General features: G+C 24.1%; 6 protein-coding genes and 1 long non-coding RNA gene across 8 annotated transcripts; 3 read left to right on the top strand and 4 right to left on the bottom strand.

Moving 5' to 3' along the window:
* Positions 1-537: 537 nt before the first annotated feature.
* Positions 538-4667, bottom strand: LOC122856812 (motile sperm domain-containing protein 2-like). Its single transcript, XM_044158668.1, has 9 exons — positions 4483-4667; positions 3938-3968; positions 3355-3714; positions 2887-3036; positions 2628-2805; positions 2125-2567; positions 1911-2017; positions 1518-1835; positions 538-1368 (listed from the first exon to the last, which is right to left on the bottom strand). Exons 3-9 carry the CDS (start codon positions 3425-3427, stop codon positions 1189-1191), a joined length of 1449 nt encoding a protein of 482 aa, XP_044014603.1. The 5' UTR covers positions 3428-3714; positions 3938-3968; positions 4483-4667; the 3' UTR covers positions 538-1188.
* LOC122856756 (zinc finger protein 845-like) lies at positions 4486-8283 on the top strand. The gene is made up of 2 exons (XM_044158565.1): positions 4486-4710; positions 4890-8283. Exon 2 carries the CDS (start codon positions 4909-4911, stop codon positions 7708-7710), a length of 2802 nt encoding a protein of 933 aa, XP_044014500.1. The 5' UTR covers positions 4486-4710; positions 4890-4908; the 3' UTR covers positions 7711-8283.
* LOC122856873 (GATA zinc finger domain-containing protein 24-like) lies at positions 8283-9782 on the bottom strand (the record flags this gene model as incomplete). Its single annotated transcript, XM_044158753.1, has 3 exons — positions 8283-8477; positions 8559-8746; positions 8832-9782. Coding segments are annotated over 3 exons (1329 nt in total), but the record flags the coding sequence as incomplete, so codon positions are not given.
* Positions 9783-10382: 600 nt separating this feature from the next.
* LOC122856837 (glutamic acid-rich protein-like) lies at positions 10383-12293 on the bottom strand. The gene is made up of 3 exons (XM_044158700.1): positions 11217-12293; positions 10935-11122; positions 10383-10840 (listed from the first exon to the last, which is right to left on the bottom strand). Exons 1-3 carry the CDS (start codon positions 11886-11888, stop codon positions 10423-10425), a joined length of 1278 nt encoding a protein of 425 aa, XP_044014635.1. The 5' UTR covers positions 11889-12293; the 3' UTR covers positions 10383-10422.
* Positions 12294-14047: 1754 nt separating this feature from the next.
* Positions 14048-16024, top strand: LOC122856850 (putative E3 ubiquitin-protein ligase UBR7). The gene is made up of 4 exons (XM_044158719.1): positions 14048-14475; positions 14631-14825; positions 14894-15515; positions 15590-16024. The coding sequence occupies exons 1-4, from the start codon at positions 14320-14322 to the stop codon at positions 15739-15741; spliced, it is 1125 nt and encodes a 374-aa protein (XP_044014654.1). The 5' UTR covers positions 14048-14319; the 3' UTR covers positions 15742-16024.
* Positions 15668-19587, bottom strand: LOC122856846. Of its 2 annotated transcripts, none has more exons than XM_044158710.1 (6): positions 18839-19587; positions 17891-18088; positions 17220-17330; positions 16761-16977; positions 16450-16690; positions 15668-16382 (listed from the first exon to the last, which is right to left on the bottom strand). In XM_044158710.1, the coding sequence occupies exons 1-6, from the start codon at positions 18932-18934 to the stop codon at positions 16085-16087; spliced, it is 1161 nt and encodes a 386-aa protein (XP_044014645.1). In that variant the 5' UTR covers positions 18935-19587; the 3' UTR covers positions 15668-16084. The 2 variants fall into 2 exon arrangements, with proteins under 2 accessions (XP_044014645.1, XP_044014646.1); XM_044158711.1 differs by lacking the exon at positions 18839-19587 and adding an exon at positions 18465-18726.
* On the top strand, positions 16895-17807 carry LOC122856904. The gene is made up of 2 exons (XR_006374162.1): positions 16895-17002; positions 17228-17807. It is a non-coding gene; the product is annotated as an uncharacterized LOC122856904 (long non-coding RNA).
* Positions 19588-19679: the final 92 nt, after the last annotated feature.

Genomic DNA, 19679 nt, shown 5'->3' with positions numbered 1-19679 from the left:
TATCATTGAATACATACATAAATTTAATCAATTATAATGAATCATTTATTTATTTAAATAAAAATAAATATATTAATACAAATATTAATAGCTTGTTTATTTATATTTATTTTTATATTGTTAAATGAAATATATTTATTGGGAAATTACTTTAATGTTTTATTGTTTCTTTATATTGTTTATCAGGTATATATTTGAATATAACAAATAAAAATAATACTTAATGCGACTGTTTTAAAGATGTCATTTATGTAAATGTTTAACTTTATTTTGTACTCAATATGACCAAAGATTCTTGACACAGAATTCAGTCAAGAATCCTGTTTCAATTTATTTCACGTGATGTTGAGATATATCTTTATTACGCTGAAAAAGAAAAGGAAAATTTTACATTCAAATATATATTTTTTTTTTTTTAAATTTGATAAAAAAGCATGGAAAATTTTGGAAGAAATTTATAATGATAATAGGTGGAAAAAAAATTCCAAAGATGGAACTTTTTCTTGTAGAAATAAAAGGTAAATAAAATTTTAAAATTATATTTTTTTTCTTTTTATATTTTTTTTTTTCTTTAGAAATAAATTACAAATCATTAATTATACTTGAACTGTTTATATTTTTTTTTTCTTAATTATAAAATATATAGGAATTTCACAACTCGAATAACTTTATTAATAATTTATCTGTTATAATTATTTTATTCAAACAAAAGAGAGAAAGAGAAAGAGAAAAATAGCGAGTCAACATTGTCTTAATAATTTTTTAGTTAACCAAAAATAATAATAATAAATATAAATTTTTAAAAAATGTTTATGGGGTTTTGAATTTCTTGTATCATCAATTTTCTTCATTTCTTTTTTTAACTTTTTGCATAAAAAACTTACAAAAATATTTTATCTCTGTGCAAATAAATTTGTCAAGTTATTATAATTTTTTTTTCTGATTAACAGTTAATTTTTATGCAGAAAAAAATTTATATTTATAAGAACGGAATGATGTGAATATTTACACGTTACAAATATTTGACGTAGTTTAATTAAATTAACAAAGAAAGTTTACGAAATTAAATTTCAAGTAAAATAAAGATACACAATTTAAATATTATTTTACTTTCCCCTTTTATATATATTTTTTCTCAACTGTTTTAAATTTATATAAATGTATAGACTAGCAATCATAGGCCTCATATTATTCTGGATGAACGTGACAACTCTGATCACCACCAAGAAATTGTCCAATGTCAGATCTTACAATGTAAACAATTGCGATTGCTGCAATCACTGTCCAAATTATTGACACCATCATGACATGTTTGACTGTTCTCAATTCTTTGTGAAGTTTTGAATGACACTCTTCCAGGTGAGTTATCTATCAAAAACAAAAAATATAATTTAAATAATATTCCTTGAATTAATAACCATGGATCCAGTATATTTTAAAAAATTAATTGCTAATTTAAATAGTTTATTTTTTAGTTGATAGATTTAATGATTTAAAAATTAATAATAAATTATTACCTTGGAGTGTAAAGTTTCAATGTTGCGATTTGGACTACCTTGTGACAATATTGAAGTTGTTTCGTTAACTCCATCACGACACCAAACTCGATGTTGTTCAGCATTTTTTCCATTTGTCTTCCAAAAATCAGCCAACTCTTCGCCATTCATTTTTGAGTCTTTCATTGGTAAACACATTACCAAAAATTTATCATTATGTAAAAGTGTGCCTAAATTAAAACCAGTCTGCAATGAAACAGTTACAGTAACTTGTTGAGCTGGTAACAATGTTCCTGTACTTTTACGAACACGAAATTTTTCTGGTGCTGTTGTTTTAATCTTAAAAAAAAAGGCCATTTACATTTTTAATAAAATAATTTAAACAAACAGAAGAAAAAAAATAGTAAAAATTACCTTGTATGATAAACACTTATCAGTTGTCTGGTTCTTCAACAAAAGTGTACCAATAATTTCCTGTCCTTCTCTGTTAAATGATATAACATCCGGTACAATTCCAAGCACTGAAAAATGATAAAAAAAAAAAAAAAAACATTACATAAGTTTGAAGAAATCCTTGAAAATATAATAAATTTTATTTTTATATTAAGAGTAATAAAATGTTTCTTACTTGATTCATCAGGTGATCTATCAACAAATCCACTACTTGGTTGTTCAACAATTGGTGAACCTTCAGCAAAATGTACTTTTTTATTTTCCAATTTTCCATTAATAATTCCATTCGTCATGTTTTTTATTTCTGGCTCAAAATGAAATACATAATCATTTGTACCACCCCAACTTTTTAGGGCAACTGATGAATCAACAAATTCTTTAAGACTTGTTTTATTAACTTGTTTTATTTTTGGTATTGCCTTTGGTGGTAGCCATGATTTAATAATTTTTAAAGCTGCATTTAATACCCATGGCATATCAAGTAGAATAATATAATTTAAAAAATTTGGATAATAAAGTTTAAATAAATTAATAAGATATCTTGTAAAATCCATATCCATGTTTGATAAACCAGCATCACACATATCAAAAAATAGAGATATTTGATCATTTCCTTCTCTGTAAAAATTAATATACATAAGCTAAATGATTTTTTTATTTTTAATAATTTTAATTTACCTCTCAAGACGTTCAAACCAATAGATAATACATTTTTGTAATTCATTAAAATCACGTGCATTTTTAGTATGTAATTTTGATTTAATTATAAATAATGTTTTTCCATCTTTATCTTTTCCATATGAATAACAAACACCACTTTCTAAATAATCACGATTAACATTATCTTCATTTAATTCTGTAACAAGTATAAATAAAAATTGAATTATTCTTTTTAATATTAAATTTGTTATTTCGTTATTTCGATTTTTTTTTGTACCATTTGCATTGACTTTTTGTCGCCATTCACATGTTGACCATAACATTGATAATGACTCCTGGACATTGCCCTCGTTGTGTTCGATAAAACGTTTTAACCAATCATCTCTTGTTTTTATTCTTGTTATATCATCTCGATGAAAACCTCCAGCTATAAAAATATTTATTCATGATTTTTAAATAAAAAAATACTAATAATTTATGGAATTTATTATTAACAAGGTCTTTTTATTGTGATTAAAAAAAAAACATATTATTTGAAAAATAATAAAAAAGTGTTATAAAACAAGTTAGGTTGTTTGTTTGAAAAAAAAAATAATAAACTTTACTCATTGAACTTTGGTCTCAATTGAAGTTTTGTTTATTATTTTATCCTTTTTTTTTTTTTCTTACAAGTAAAATTAATTTAAATTATTTATTTTATTTAATAATGAAAGTAGTTATTAATATTTTTTTTTTATTTACTTACTTTCATTAGATGGACTTTCTTTTTCTAGTTTTTCAAAAAAATTTTCTCTCAACTCGATGATTTGCTGCTCCATATTATTTATAAATTTTTTTTTTTTTAACTGATATTATTTCGTTTTTATTTATTAAGATGATTGTGACGGTTGTTTTTTATTTTTTGAGTCACTCCCTGGTGACTTTTGTGATAAGAATATTTGATAATTTTTGTAAATGTTTGTGTGTAATATTATGTTTTTTATTTTAGATATGAAAAATTACTTTGATGTTACTTGGTGCGACTTGGACGGCACACTGTCCACTGATGTTGAATGTTGATGTTTCATCAAATCATAAATTCACCATCTCTCGTAACTCGTAATCCCTTCCAAATATAAAAGTCAATTAGAAAAAAAATAAATAAACAAGAAAAAATATGACGTGGTGGGAGTTTTAATTGAAAAATAAATTGATCAAACGTTGATCCAGCGTTGTTCTATTATGCACATTGCACACAAGTCACAACACAGCTCGTAGTAATAATCCAATTTATTATTTAAATAATACTCTAAAAATATAAATTAATAAATATAAATAAAAACACTCACTTTTAAATTATTATTTTATCAATAAAATCACCTAAAAAATGTTCAAAAAAATCATAAAATTATACTCCAATATTTGATGTTTTAATTTTGTCAATAAATTATTCAAAAATCATAAAAAATTCAGGAATCTACATCGGTTAACAACAAATTGACTTATTGCAAATTTGCAATATTATTATGAAGAAAAAAAAAACATTAAAGTAAAAAAAAAAAAAAACAAATAATCAACATTTGCAGCCATCTTGAAATTTGCTTTATCCACTGTAGCTAATAAAACGCCATCAAAAAAAAAAGATGGACGAAAAGAAACAAAAAAAAAAACACATCTTTTTATGACAATTAAAAAAAAAAAAAAACCTTAGCGTTCTAATATAATTTGATTATTGTTTCAAGTTGTTCTTGATGTGTTTTTTTTTGTTTGTTTTTTATTTTTTTTCTTGATAAATAATAATAATCAGTTGTATAAGTTAAAAACAAAAAAATAAAAATTTATAATTGTCATTAAAATAGCAACAAAGAAGATTTTGCAAAAACAAAAAACAAACTTTATTGATTTGTATGTGATAACTCTTTTTACAATTTTGAGTTACTAATTATTTTTTTTTTCGTTAGTTAATTGTTTAAATAAATAATAAAACTGATTGCTTTTTTTTTTAAATAATTATTATGATAATAATGAGAAAAACAATGTGGTTACTGTGAAAAAAAAAGAAAAAAAAAAACTTCAACTGGTCTGTCAAAATCGTGGGATGATATTTATTAGTATTTTCAAGGTTGAGAATTATTTTTATTATTTTTAATAACAAATGAACATACTAACAATATTAATTAAAAAAAATAAAACCACAATAATAATAATAGAGTTGTGTTTTAATTATTTTTTAATCAAATAATTCAAATAAACAATGAGTATGAATTTTAAATATTTTTGTTATTTTTTTTGTTATTTCAGATATCAATAAGAAGAAAAAATGAATACCAATTTTTATGGTTCAACAATGGAAATGAACAGGGTATGTCGTGTATGTCTAGCAGAAACTGATGGTACAGCATCAATATATACTCAACCAATAACAGACACAAATATACAACAAGGTTTAACATTTGCCCAGAAAATAAAAATATGTGGTGAAGTTGAAGTTAATAATAATGATAATTTTCCATCATCAATATGTGAAATATGTAGTTACAGAACAAGTGTTGCATATGATTTTCGTATACAATGTCAAAATTCAGATCAACGTTTACGTTTATATTATGAAAAACCATCACGTTTAAATTCAATTGAATCTGCAACCCAAACTGATCCAAAAATACACATTAAATTTCATAAAAATAATGATGATCAATCAAATTATTATGTTAAACAAGAATTACAAAATATAAATAATCCAACAATGAATACAATTGTTTATCAAAATGACGTTGAACATCAGCATCATCATCATCAACAACAGCAGCAACATCATCATCAACAACAACAACACCATCATCAACAACAACCAGAACAACAAGTTCTTCATCATCAGCATCAACAACATCATCAACAAGAAACAATAATTGATAATAATATAATTCAAACAGATGATAAATTATATTTATGTCAAATCGGTTATGAAAATACAACAAAAGATCTTAATAAAAATTCTGTATTAATTGAAACACAAAATATTGATGATACAACAAATTGCATACAAAATAATACACAAATATTAATAGCAACTGATGGTAGTTGTGAACAAAGAATTCATGATGTTGTTGATGAATCATTACTTGAAACAAGTAATAATAAAACAACAAATTCAGATGAATATTTTAATGGACATATTCTAGTAACATCTGATGGTGTTGTTGTTGCAAAACCAAGTGAACAAACAAATATACAACAAAATGATAATTTAAATATAGTATGTTCATCAGATAATAATTTAAATACAATAATTGATAATAATAATGATAATATAAATGATGAAAATTCAATTGATACAATTGATGAAAAAATAATTTCAAATCATGAAGAAGAAGATGATAATGATGGTGATGTTGGTAATGATGTTGATGATATACGTCAACCAACAATGAGAGCAGCAAAATCATCTGGTAAATCATACAATGATGATAATGATGATTATCAATGTTTAAATGAACAAGAAAAACAAACATATAATTGTAATATATGTCAAAAAAAATATACATCAATTAAAAGATTAAAAAATCATTCACAAACACATGAAAAAAAATATAAATGTAAAATATGTGCACGTTTATTTTATAAATTTGATAATTATGATAAACATATTAAAATACATGAAACAAAACCACATGCATGCCAACAATGTCATACATCATTCACAAAACCACAAAGCCTTGAGCGTCATTTAAAAAGTCATAAATCATCAAAATTTCAACCATCAATATTTAAAAAAATTAATAATAATAATAATAGCAATAATATTAATAAAAATAATGATGATGATAATAATAAAAATAGTGATAATGATAGTGGTGATGGTGATGATGATGATAATGATAATTTACATATGGATATTGATGATAATTTTAATAAACCACCTGGTTGTTTTAAGTGTACAGTATGTGGACAATTATGTTCAACATTAAAAAGTTTAAAAAGACATTCATTATTACATGGTGATAAAAAATATTCATGTACTGTTTGTGAACAATGGTTTTATCGTCCAGATACATTAAAAAAACATGCTGAAAAACATGGTCATGGTTTGTTGGATAATTTAATTGATAAAAATAAATTATATGATTCATCTGATGATGATTATCCATCAACGACAACAACAACAACACCAACAACAGCTACATTAAAAAATGATATTAATACAAGTGGTGATGATGATGATGATGAGGAAGATGATGACGATGGTGGTGGAGGTGGTGATAATGACGATGACAACCATCATGATGATGAAGACGAAGATGATAATGTTAATAATGTTAATGGTGATTGTGGTGGTGGTGGCGACGATGATGATGCTGCTGATGATGATGATAATAATAAATATAAATGTCAACATTGTGATAAAATAATGAAATCTAAAAAAGGTTTGATACGCCATGTATCAATGCATAAACCAAAAGCTGAACCAGTAACATGTGGTATATGTAATAAAGTATGTGCAAGTCAAGCAAGATTAGCATTACATCAAAAAACTCATAATAAACCAAAAGATAAAATACCACGTGAATATTTATGTCATGTTTGTTCAAAAGTATATCCAAGTAATTCATCATTAACATATCATATGAGAACACATACTGGTATTAAACCACATGTATGTAAAATATGTAATAGTAGATTTACAACAACAACAAGTCTTGCTAATCATACACGTATACATACTGGTGATAAACCATTTGTATGTCATGTTTGTAGTGCTGCATTTGCTGTTAGTTCAGCATTTCGTCGTCATATGACAAGACATACTGGTGAAGCTAATTATTTATGTAAAGAATGTGGTAAAAGATTTAAAAGATTAAGTACACTTAAAGAACATACATATACACATTCGGGAGAAAAACCATATGTCTGTAAAAATTGTGGTGTTGCATACAGTCATTCTGGTAGTTTATTTGCTCATCAAAAAAGATGTAAAATACAATATAATGATATTAATAATGAACAACATAATAATCATAATATTATTATTAATCAAAATCAAATTCATGTTGCACATCATATTCATGTTAATAATGTACCATCTGCTGTCAGATCATTGGGTGTTATTGGTCCCATGTTTTGAATGACATTTCAATTATTACTTTACATTTATAATCTACTTTATTTCATTTTTTTTTACTCGATATACCATTAATTAATTATAGAAATTATCATCTTCATCATCATCATCATATTATATCATTTTGGTTCATTAAATTTTTATAAAAAAATGCATTATCAATATAAATTTAACAAATGATAAATTCATTTGTTTTTTTAACTCTCTTAATGATTAAAATTTACAATCATATATTATTTTTTATAGTAATGAATAATTATTAATAATTAATCAATATACATATACTTTTATATAAAAAAAATAGTAATTAGGTTTTTTTTTTATTATTATTGAAGATAATAATCATTGAAAATTATTAATTTTTGGTACTATATTTGAATGATATATTTACAATAAAATTGTATTAGATATTTAAATAATTTGATAATCAACGACCTGTGTAATTTAGTACTACATTTTTTTATAAACAAAAAAAAATATACAAATATATATATAGTTATTAAAATAGATTGATCTTTATTCATTTAATTTACACATTGAAATTAATTGTTTTTTTTTTTGAGATTAAAAAATTGATTGTTTATTTTTTTTCATTTGATTTGTTTGATTTTCTTTTTAATAATTTATCATCTTTTGCTTGTAAAACTTTTATTCGTCGCCAGACTGATTGATTTGATCGTTTTAATTCACTAGCAATCATTGAGCATAAATTTTTCTTCGTTGAATTTTTTAGACATTTAATAATAAATGCATCTTCCTGACTAGAGTACCTGTATGAAAATATAAATAATTATAATTTAAGTTTTTTAAATTTTATGGTTAATTGATTTACATGTTTTACTATTTATTACCTGGCTACTTTTTTTGTTTCATATAATACTTTAAAACGTCTAAATATACTGTAAAGTGAACGATTATTTAATCCTCTTCCTAGAAATCTTAAAAATTTTTTTCGCTCTCCTACAGTCGATATGTAGTATCCATAATTATGACGAAGCTGTAAAAATGGTTTGACAATATTTTCGTCCCAATCATTAAGCTGAAAAATAAACAACAAAAATTATTAACATAAATTTGATAATTAATAAAAATATAAATTAGAGTTGATTAAAATAATTACTAACTGAACAAAAATCTTGCCAATTTTTTTTCAGTATATCATCTTCTTCAGGTACAAATGATCCTCGTTTAAGTTTTGCATATTTATTAAATTCTTCACGTTCAGTTGGTGTTAATGTTGTTGATCCAGCATGTTTTTCAATACAATGTTGAATTGGTGGTTCATGAGCTAATTTTATTTGCATTTTTTTTAGCTTCATTGCATCTTCTTTAGACAATTCACAAACTTTACTATCCTTATCAAGATCATCATCATCACTATATGATACATCAGCAATTGCTGGTTCTGGAATTTTAGTTTTACCTAAACCAAATGATTTTGAACGTATTTTTTCAGGTATAAAATATGTATTTTGATTTTCATCATTATCAGAATCATCAGAGCTAAATTCTGTCTGAACTGACTGACTAATTAATTTATAATTATCACTCTCTTGATCTGATGAATCTTCAGTATCTATTGATTCTTTTTTTATACTTTTTTCATCTTTTTTATCTGTACTTTCATCATCATCAGATGATGATGATGATGATGATGATGATGATGATATAAATTCCTTACTAAGTGGAATTTTTTTAAATTTTTTATTATCAATATTATCATTGTTTATTGTTTCAGCATCATTGTTTACATCACTTTCACTATTTTTAGATGTCAAGTCATTTATATTTGAATTATTTGTTGAATTTTTTTGTGGAGAATTAACAGTTTCATCAACACGAAGTGTTATTGAATCATCACTTTCAATATCTGGTAAATGTTTTTCATTTTTTTTAGATGTATCATTGTTATTTGTATTATTTGTTAAATTATTTTCTTCATAATTTACAGCATCACTAATTTCGATTGAACCGTTATTTTCATTTTCAGATAAATCAATTGTTTCTTGTTTTATATCATCAATATTTTTTGTATTTAATGTTACATACCAGTTTGTTTTATTATTAACATCATTATTATTTTTATTTTCAACTGGTAAATCAATTTGTTTTTTACTTTTTTTTGATTTTTCTATATTATTATTTTCTACATCATTTAATGGTCTTTTTAATTTCTTTGATTTTCCAGCTTTATTTTCATTATTACTCTCTTTATTTTTATCCATTGTTTTTTTAATTTACTAATAAAAAAATTACGTTTATTGATAATTGTTTATCAAATTATTTGTTGTTTATCAAATGCATGCATGGAACTTTTCATGTGACATATTTTGAGGTTACAAAACAATTTAATTTTGTCGCTATCAGTCGCTACATTTTTTTTTATGACTATTTTCATGAAAGCAAAATGATGATGATTTAAAATAATAATGATAAAATAATAAATAAGATTAAAACAACAATATATTTATTAAAATTATTGGACCATTTATTTGTCATTCTTTACTTTTTTCAATAAGATATTTTTATAAAAATAATTAACAGTTATATGTTTTAATTTACCACAATTTAATATAATTAAAAAATGATATAGGTATATATACTGTAAAAAAAAATTAAAAAAACATATTACTTAATTAATAACAATACGTTTTGATGTCATTAAAATTATTTTTAAAATGTTAAGTTATTCATTATCTTTTTTTTTTTTTTATTTTAATCTGAATCATTTTCGTCTTCTGATGATGATTTTTGTTCTTCTTCTGATGATTCATGTTGTTCGTCTGATGATTGATGTTGTTCTTCTGATGATTGATTTTGTTCTTCTGATGATTGATGTTGTTCTTCTTCTGATGATTCATGTTGTTCTTCTGATGATTCATGTTGTTCTTTAGGTGATTCAATTTGTTCATCTGATGATTTTTTAACATCATCTTTTATGGCACTTGATGTATTTTTTTTTTCATTTGTTTTTGGCTTATTACCACGAGCTTGAAGCATTCTAATACGACGTGCAATTGCATCCCTTGGACGATTTAATTTTGCTGTAAGATGTGCAAATATTTGTTGCTTATTATCATCTTTATGATCCAACAAATATTTAGTAATATAATCATCTTCAATAATAGTAAATCTGTAACAAAAAATAATTTAAAAATTAGTTAATTATTTAATTAATCAATAATAATATTGTTTCATTTTTTTTTTTTATACAATTGTTATTTTACCTTTGAGTTTTTTTGGTGCTGTATAAGTTTGAAAAACGAGTAAATATACTGCTAAGTGGCCTGTTATCTAGACCATTTCCCAAAAACCTAAAGAAATTTTTTCTCTCACCAGCATCTGGGATATAATATTTTTTACCATGGCGGAGATTTATAAATGGCTCCACATTTTTTTTGTCCCAGTCATGAAGCTGTAAATAAATTAAATAAATTAAACAATTTTATAAATAAATAAGTATTTAGCTATTTTTTTTTTTTATTTTTTGTTTAAATAAAAATACTTACTATACAAAATTCATTCCAATTTTTTGTTATCAAATGATCTTCTTCATTGTTGTAAAAGCCTTTTTTAATTTTAATAAATTTCTCAAATTCTTCACGTTCAACTGGTGATGATTGATGATTAGCAGGATTATTTTCTATAAGATGCTGACTTGGTGGTTCGTGTACTAATTTAATTTTCATATTTTTTAGTTTTTCTATCTCCTCATCACTAACAACATTTTTTTTTTCATCTTCTACTACTTCATCAGTGTTATTTTTTTTGATGTTTGTTTTCTTAGCTTGTGCTGTTTTAACAACACTTGTATTATCACCATCAGCATTGTTTTTGGTTGATTTTTTAGATTTCAATGATGACTCAATTGTTTGAGTGGATTTATCAACAAATGTTTTTGTCACTTCTTGACTTTTTTGTTTTTTAAATAACTTCTTTTTAATTTTTTCCATATCTTGTTGAACTATATCATCATCATCATTATCTTTACCATTCTCATTAATTTTTTCTTCTTTTGTTAATACTGATGAACTTTTTGGTGTTTTTTTAGTTACTTTAATTTTATTATCACTTTTTTTGGATGAAGAAATATTATCTGTAGTTGTTTTTATAATTTTTGGAGTTTTTGCTGGTGATTTTTTAGGTATTTGTGGCTCATCATCATCATCACTTGAAAGCATATCTTTTTTAGCTGGCTTATTTGGCTGATTTTTAATTGGAGATCTTTTTTTATCATCTTCTTCTTCATCTTCCTCTTCATTCTCATAATCATCATCTTCATCAACTTGATCAACTTCATCAACTTTTAAATTTGATGTATGATGCTTTTCTTCTTCCAACTCTACATCAGAATCATTAGATGAATTTTTTTCTTCACCATCAACATCGTCTTCTTCATCATCATCATCATTCTCAGTATCTATTTTGCCTTTTTCTGAACTTGAATTTAATTTAGCAGCAAGAAGAGCTTGATTTTTAGCAATCTCATCATTTTTTTTATTAAAATCAGCTAATTTTTTTTTAGGACTAGGTGATTCAATTTTTTTAGAAATGATTTTTGGTTTTTCATCTTCTAATTTATCAGTATCAACTATTGTTTTTTTAGGACTAGGTGATTTTATTTTTTTACTAATCATTTTTAATTTTTTATCTTCTAATTTAGGAGTAGATGCATTTTTTATTTTTTTAGATTGTTCAACCATCTTTGCTTTTTCTTCAAGAAGAGCTTTAGTTCTAGCAATTTCTTCTTCATCATTAACATCACCATCCAATGGTATTGGAATTATTTTTTTTTCAGCTTTTTCAGTTAATGATGAATCTTTTGCTTTTTTATTTTTTTTATCAGGTGTTTTTGTTGTTGAATTATTTTGAATATTTTTCTTTTGATCATCCTGTGATTTATCAGCAACACTCAAAGACTGATCCAATGATTTATTCTTTTTTTGTTCTTTTAATTTATCTTTTTTTTTTAACTGAGATTCAATTGGAACTTTTTCAACAACTGGCTCTTTTTTATTTTCAACTTCATCATTATCAGATTCATCTGTATTTGAGGTTGTTAAACAAAATGATTTTCTACCAACATCTTTTATCAATTCAACATTTTCACAATCATTTGGTACTGATGGACTTCGAGCAACAATTTGAATACTCTTTCTTGATTTATCTTTTTTCATTTTTTTTTCCATCAATTTTTCCATATTTGTTGGAACATCAAAATGATCTTTTTTCATTTTTTTTGATGGAGTTTCAAGTTGAGTTATTTCTTCATCAACAATATCAATTTTTTTTTTATTTTTTTTTGGTGTTTTTGATTTATTAATTGAAATTTCTTCATTAGAATTTATCGTAGCAGTATCATCTGTATTTTGTTTATTTTTTTTTGCCTTTTTAGGCTTTGGAATAACTTCTGCATCATTTTCAGCTTCAATTGGATTATCATCAACAGAATTCTTCTTTTTTTTTTTAGATTTTTTTACAACATTAATTGCATTTATTTCTTCACTATCATGATGTATATCAGCATCATCATTTACAACAACTTCATCATCATTTAAAACAGCTGTTTCAGCTAATTTTTCTTTCTTTTTCTTTGATTTTTTAATAACATCAATAGATTTTATTTCTTTACTTGTTTTTTCAATATTTTTCTTTGTATCATCTTCACCATCATGGAGTATATCATCATCATCATTTACAACAACTTCATCATCATTTACAACAACTTTTCCTGCCAATTTCTCTTTCTTTTTTTTCGATTTTTTAATGACATCAATGGATTTTGCTTCTTCACTTGGTTCTTCAACATTAACAACAGCTTCTTCAACCAATTTCTCTTTCTTTTTATTGACAAATTTTGGACTTTTACTAACAGGATCAACATTTAACCAATCTGGGCAACTCCCGGCAACGTCACCATCGTCTTTTTTACTTTTTTTGCTTTTTTTTGTGCTATTTTTATCACCATTGAGTTGTCGCTTCAGGGACTTACGCGACATATGGTGAACTTCACTACCATTTTGATCCATTTTATAAAATAAATTATTGTTTATTACACTAACAATTAAATTAAATTAAATAATTACGACAATTACACACATTATCAACATTCAACACACGCTATTATTAAAGGTTATGATCCTGCACGCTTTTTTCAACTTTTTTTCTCTTTTGATGCCTTTGAAGTTGGCTCTAACATAATTTTACCGCTTATTTTTTCATGGCAGCCTGATTTCGCCATTTTGTTTTGATATTTTTATGTTGTCATCTTGATTAATAATCATAATCAAAGCCATCTGAAGTTTGTTATTTAAGAGAAAAAAAATTTTTAGCGGGAAGAGAATGTTACGTCTTTAATAATAACAACAACAAACAATTGTCAATCGAGAAAAAAAAAAAAGAAAAGATTGTAAATTATCAGTCAATAAAACAAAAATAAAATAAATTTTTTTTTTTTGATATTCAAACTATCAAATTATTCTATATTTTTTTGATGAATCAATATTATTTTTTAAATTAATTTTTATTTTTGAAATATTAAATTGCGTTGTGTAGTAAAATTTTATTTTGTCTCGAGTAAATTCTCAGTGAAAAAGAAGGCATTTTATAAACATGGCCGAATCAACGTCAAGTAATGAAAAAATTAATAATATTGAAGAAGATAATTCAGTGACAATGCTTGATGTATTACAAGAAGAAAGAGAACTTGAAGATGATGCAAATGCTGTTCTTGGTGCTTCTGATGATAAAAATTGTACATATGGCAAGGTCAGTCACAAAACATCAAAAATCCAAGCCATCAAACTCCATTTCTTACAAAGAAAATATTGTTGAATATAATTTAAATAATGTTAATTAATTTAGGTGAATATTTTCCTTTAATTTGTTAATAATAATTTATGTTTTATGTTGATTATATTTAGGGTTATATAAGACAAGCACTGTATGCATGTAAAACATGTTGCTTTGGTGATGATAAAAAACAAGCTGGTGTTTGTTTGGCATGTAGTTTTCATTGTCATGAAGGCCATGAACTAGTTGAACTCTATACAAAACGTTCATTTCGTTGTGACTGTGGCAACTCAAAATTTGGCAATAAAAAATGCATTCTAGACAAGGTAATTTATTTTTTTATTTAACTTGTCAATTGATGTTAATTTTGATGATGAATTTTGTTTTCGTTCAGGCAAAAGCACCATTGAACATTGAAAATAAATACAATCAAAATTTTGATGGTGTTTATTGTATTTGTTCACGTCCATATCCAGATCCAGAATCACCAGAGGAAATAATAAATGATCAAATGATACAGTGTATTATTTGTGAAGATTGGTATCATTCAAAACATCTTAATTGCAATGATGATATACCAGATGATGAATCATATGAAGAATTAATATGTTCTGGTTGTATGAAAGAACATTCATTTTTATGGCGTTATGCAACAAATTATTCAGCAAATAAAAGTATTAAAAATACATATGATAATAAATTAAATAAAAATGACAATGCTGATGAATCAATTGATGTTTTAAATGATACAATTGGCTGTAAAATGCCTGAAATGATTATTAAAAATAACGAAAGTTCATGCTTTTGGATTTCAAATTGGAGATCATCATTGTGTTGTTGTGATGATTGTAAAAAATTATATGAAAATGAAAAAATTGAATTTTTAATTGATCTTAATGATTCAGTACAAGCTTATGAAGAAGCTGGTAAATTACAACGTTCTGAATCTGGCTATGAAAAAGGAATGAAGGCACTTGCATCACTTGGACATGTTGAACAAGTCAATGCTATTGAAGGTAAATTAATTTTTTAATAATTAATTAATTGCATTTTTATATATTTAACAATAATATTTATTTATTTTATTTAGAATATAATAAAATGAAAAATCAGCTAAAAGAATATCTTCAAAAATTTGCTGAAAATAAAAAAGTCGTACGTGAAGAAGATATTAAAGAATTTTTTTCTGGTATGGAATCAAACAAACGTCAAAAAGTTATTGTACCAACATTTTGTCGTTAAAAAAAAAAAAATCTAATAATCACGTTAAGTATAATTATAATAATTAAATATATTTTTTTATATATAAAATATACTTCGTGTATTATTATTTTTTAAAAGTTTTTTCAATTGTACACTCAATTTTGGAGTAACAATTATTTAAAATTAATAATAATCTAAAAAACAAATTCCAATTTCATTTAAAAATATATTATAAATTTAAATGATTAATAATTAGTTTATGATTTTTTTTTTTTTTAAATTTAAAAAATAAAAAGAAACCCATCACCATTTAAAAAAATAATACATGAGTTAAATTTAATTAAATTCTATGGAATTATTAATGAGTTTAATTTTTTTTCTATTAATGTGAATCGGTGCGAATTGGAATGACAACAAGTGGTTCATTGAATTTTGGTTTATCAGTATAAATTGACCATGTACGTTTAACACAATCAAATATACCAGTTGCAATTGTTTTGACATAATCATCAGGACCAAATTCTTGATAAACACGATATTCATTATCAGTTTGATCACTTAATATATTAACTATTTCACTTCGTGTTTTTGGTGCTGGATGACGTTGTATTGCAGCCATTCTATGCTCACTACTTGGTATAATAACACCATCAACTTCAGCAATTTTTAATCGTAGATATCTATGTAAAAAAAAAATTTACATTTATTAAAATATATTTGTTAAATTTACATTTAAATATAACTTACTTGTTACAATGAGCAAGATTTTCACCAGGACTTGCTGTTAATATATTTAGCTGTGATTCATTTGTTCCATCATCAGCTGGTGCAACTTCAGCATTGTGAAATAGTCTATCACCATCTTGATCTAAAAATGTCATGTTAACTGAAAAACCTTCAGCAGCACCGTAACCAACATTTCTCAGTGTTTGTTGTGCTTGCATAAAATTAGCAACACCCAATAATGATCTTGTTATAAAATAACGAGCTAAAAAAAAATATAATTAAATTAGAGAAAAATTTATAAATTATTTTATAAAATAATTAATAAGAATTACGTGTTTTTCCTGATTTAAGAGATCGAGCACTTAGTGTATTTATACTGTAAACAAGACCATGATTGTTAAATCCCATTGTATAACCAGGAAGAAAACCAGCATAACTGAGAGAAGAAAATTTTTCTTCACGTAATCCAGTTTCAACAACATGGGCATTGACAATGTACCAGTGATTTAATGTTTCACTCAATGCATCTTCATTGTGTCCTAATATTTCCTATGAAAAAAAACAACATTAATTGGTGAGTTAATTAGCAATAAATATTACTCAAATAATGAGTAAATTATCTGTAAATAATCTATACATTTTTTTATTAAATGTCTCTTGAAGAAAATATTTATTTTATATTTATTTTAATTATTAATCATTATTACTAACAATAAAATAACAATAAATTTAAATTGTAATACATAAAAATTACCTTGACAATTATTTAAAATATAAATTTAATTATTTACCTGTCCAGGATAATTACAAATGAGAGAAGAACAACCAACTGGTTGTTTTGTTGATGCTTGACGTCCCTCAACGACATTCGGAATGATATCATCAAGATGCATCAAAAACAACTGAAAAAATAAATGACCAATTATTATTTTCATAACTGGGATATTAAAAATATTTATTTTTGAATAATTGTGATGAAAGAACACCAGCTAAACTCAAAGGTACCTTATTTGTTATTTTTTTTTTTTCTAAAAAAAGTTGTATTTAATTATTATTTTTAATTATTATTTAATTAACTACATTTTAATTAATGCTTTCATAATCAGTTGGTGTTATTAAAACTGCTAAAGAAATAATTTTCTTTATAAATTTTCTTAGACTGGCGTGTGTTTTCAAGGACATTTATTATTTATTTTTTTTTTTTATTTTAATTTGTTTATAATAATAAAAGACAATCAGTAGACACGGTGCTCGTCGAATGACTAATTACAATGACAAAACTAAACTTTCAAGTACATAATTTTTCCTTTCTTTTTTTTTTATTTATTTATATATTTTTTAAATAATTATTATAACAATTTTAAATAGTTTTTTTCTACGCGGAAATTATTTTTAACATTGACCCTGATCGTGGTGATTTGTTTTTTTTTTTTTATATTAAAATATTTTTAATTAATTGTACCTTGTAGAATGGAACATTAGCACCATCAGCAGTTCCTTCAATTTCACGTAAATATTGAGGAAATTGTTTTTTAACCGCATCCAATGTTTCATCGTAAATTTTTTTACCTTCTTTTGTATTATACATTTTCAAATATGTATCTTGAAGTGGTCGATAATTTTCCACATAATTATTTATCAAACCTGAGAATGTACGACCCTGAAATTGAAGAAAAAAAAATATTATTTATTTGTCGTCACTTTTACTCATTTTATTCATGGTTGAACAATTGATGATTTATTGACATTCAATAATGGCATTGATAATAGTTTTTACAATCGAAATTATTCGTCATTATTACAGCTGTGTTTTTTATTTTATTATTTTAATTATTCAATGTTATTTAAGCATAGAAAAAAATTAATCCAATATTTTTTTTAGTTTCTACTATTTCGAAATAGTCACATGTCATTTGTAAAGTCAAATGACATTATCTGCCTTTATCAAAAGTGACTGTTAAACTACATTCTATCGACAATGTATTTGATTTATTTATTTCTTTTTTTTGTGTTAATACATTTATCTTATAAATTACATGGATCTAAACTGAAACTCCAGCTGATTATTGAATTTATTAATATTATTATATAGTCTATTGTCTATATAAATTAATAATTCATTTTATTTTTTTTTCATAAATTATTCAGGACATTATGATAGACAATCAAACATGCAAATTTGATATATTATCTCGACCGTTTTTATTATTACGTAAACTGTTGAAACTTTTTTTTTATTATTTTTTAATTTTTCCATCGTTACACTCAATTAGTAACAGATGAATTGCGCGGTTTTTTAAAATCATTTTTTAATTGTTACACTTAGTTAGCAACGAATGAATCAAATGATATTGACAAAAAAAAAAAAAAAAAAATTGAATAAACATTGAGATAAAATAATCAGACTTACGATATCGAAACCAATTTCATAATGTGTTCCTCTTGTGTAAATAATTGGAACAGCATTTCTTCTGCTTGCAATATCTATTTTTTCCACAACTGACATTTTTCTTTATATATATTTATCAAATATGAAACAGTAAAATTTATTTTTAAAATAAAAAAAAGTCGTCTGTCTTGTTAATACAAAGAAATACTACACATTACTGATAACACGATTGGTCTTATCATCAAAATAATTAACGAGAATATTTTATTCAAGCCAAAGCATCAATAAAAAATATTTATTTAAAATTCGCAGACAAAGAATAAATGAAAATTTTAATTTATTTTTTCTCTTAAAAACAAAATTATATAAATAAATAAATATATTTATTATTTTATTGTTTATAAATTCAATTTAATTAATGTATATTATTTTGTTAAAATAATAAACAAGTGTTAAAAATTGTTGCTTTATTGGTGTTCAAAACAAGACTGACAATTTCAAGTCTAGCATCGAACTTCAACTGGTCACTAATCAGTTTGTTATCGACTTATACCTCCCAGAGTTGTATCAGCATTCAAATTACACCTAGGTAACAACCAACTTTTAGACATAAATAAATTATAAATAAGTAGAAAAAATAATAATAATAACAGCACGAGAAGACTATTGCCTATTACAAATCCCACGACCTTGACAATTCCACGAGTTAACTTTGCATTAATCGTCAAAGATATCAAACAACTTGTGTCTCATCTCATTCAACAATTATAATTACGTAATATATATAATTTTCATGATTTTTAAATTAAAAATAAGCTTGGTAATTTTGAAAAAAAAACAACAATCAAATTAGATAAATAAA

Source organism: Aphidius gifuensis, linkage group LG5 (genome assembly GCF_014905175.1).
Source record: "Aphidius gifuensis isolate YNYX2018 linkage group LG5, ASM1490517v1, whole genome shotgun sequence".
Lineage (NCBI taxonomy): Eukaryota > Metazoa > Arthropoda > Insecta > Hymenoptera > Braconidae > Aphidius > Aphidius gifuensis.
The sequence above is the reverse complement of the archived record's forward strand: the minus strand, read 5'-3'. Positions and strand labels throughout refer to the sequence as shown.

What these genes read in the sequence shown, in the direction of transcription:
- LOC122856812 (XM_044158668.1), bottom strand. Translation starts at nt 3,427, where the DNA reads ATGGAGCAGCAAATCATCGAGTTGAGAGAAAATTTTTTTGAAAAACTA. An exon ending in ACAAAAAGTCAATGCAAATG is followed by an intron (nt 2,806 to 2,886) that starts GTACAAAAAAAA and finishes TACTTGTTACAG; the next exon opens with AATTAAATGAAGATAATGTT. An exon ending in TAGATCACCTGATGAATCAA is followed by an intron (nt 2,018 to 2,124) that starts GTAAGAAACATT and finishes ATCATTTTTCAG; the next exon opens with TGCTTGGAATTGTACCGGAT.
- LOC122856756 (XM_044158565.1), top strand. Translation starts at nt 4,909, where the DNA reads ATGAATACCAATTTTTATGGTTCAACAATGGAAATGAACAGGGTATGT.
- LOC122856837 (XM_044158700.1), bottom strand. Translation starts at nt 11,888, where the DNA reads ATGCTTTCAAGTGATGATGATGATGAGCCACAAATACCTAAAAAATCA. An exon ending in ATTGGAATGAATTTTGTATA is followed by an intron (nt 11,123 to 11,216) that starts GTAAGTATTTTT and finishes ATTTATTTACAG; the next exon opens with CTTCATGACTGGGACAAAAA. An exon ending in AGCACCAAAAAAACTCAAAG is followed by an intron (nt 10,841 to 10,934) that starts GTAAAATAACAA and finishes TTTTTGTTACAG; the next exon opens with ATTTACTATTATTGAAGATG.
- LOC122856850 (XM_044158719.1), top strand. Translation starts at nt 14,320, where the DNA reads ATGGCCGAATCAACGTCAAGTAATGAAAAAATTAATAATATTGAAGAA. An exon ending in AAAATTGTACATATGGCAAG is followed by an intron (nt 14,476 to 14,630) that starts GTCAGTCACAAA and finishes GATTATATTTAG; the next exon opens with GGTTATATAAGACAAGCACT. An exon ending in ACAAGTCAATGCTATTGAAG is followed by an intron (nt 15,516 to 15,589) that starts GTAAATTAATTT and finishes TATTTTATTTAG; the next exon opens with AATATAATAAAATGAAAAAT.
- LOC122856846 (XM_044158710.1), bottom strand. Translation starts at nt 18,934, where the DNA reads ATGTCAGTTGTGGAAAAAATAGATATTGCAAGCAGAAGAAATGCTGTT. An exon ending in ATGAAATTGGTTTCGATATC is followed by an intron (nt 18,089 to 18,838) that starts GTAAGTCTGATT and finishes CTTCAATTTCAG; the next exon opens with GGTCGTACATTCTCAGGTTT. An exon ending in TCTTAAATCAGGAAAAACAC is followed by an intron (nt 16,691 to 16,760) that starts GTAATTCTTATT and finishes ATTTTTTTTTAG; the next exon opens with CTCGTTATTTTATAACAAGA.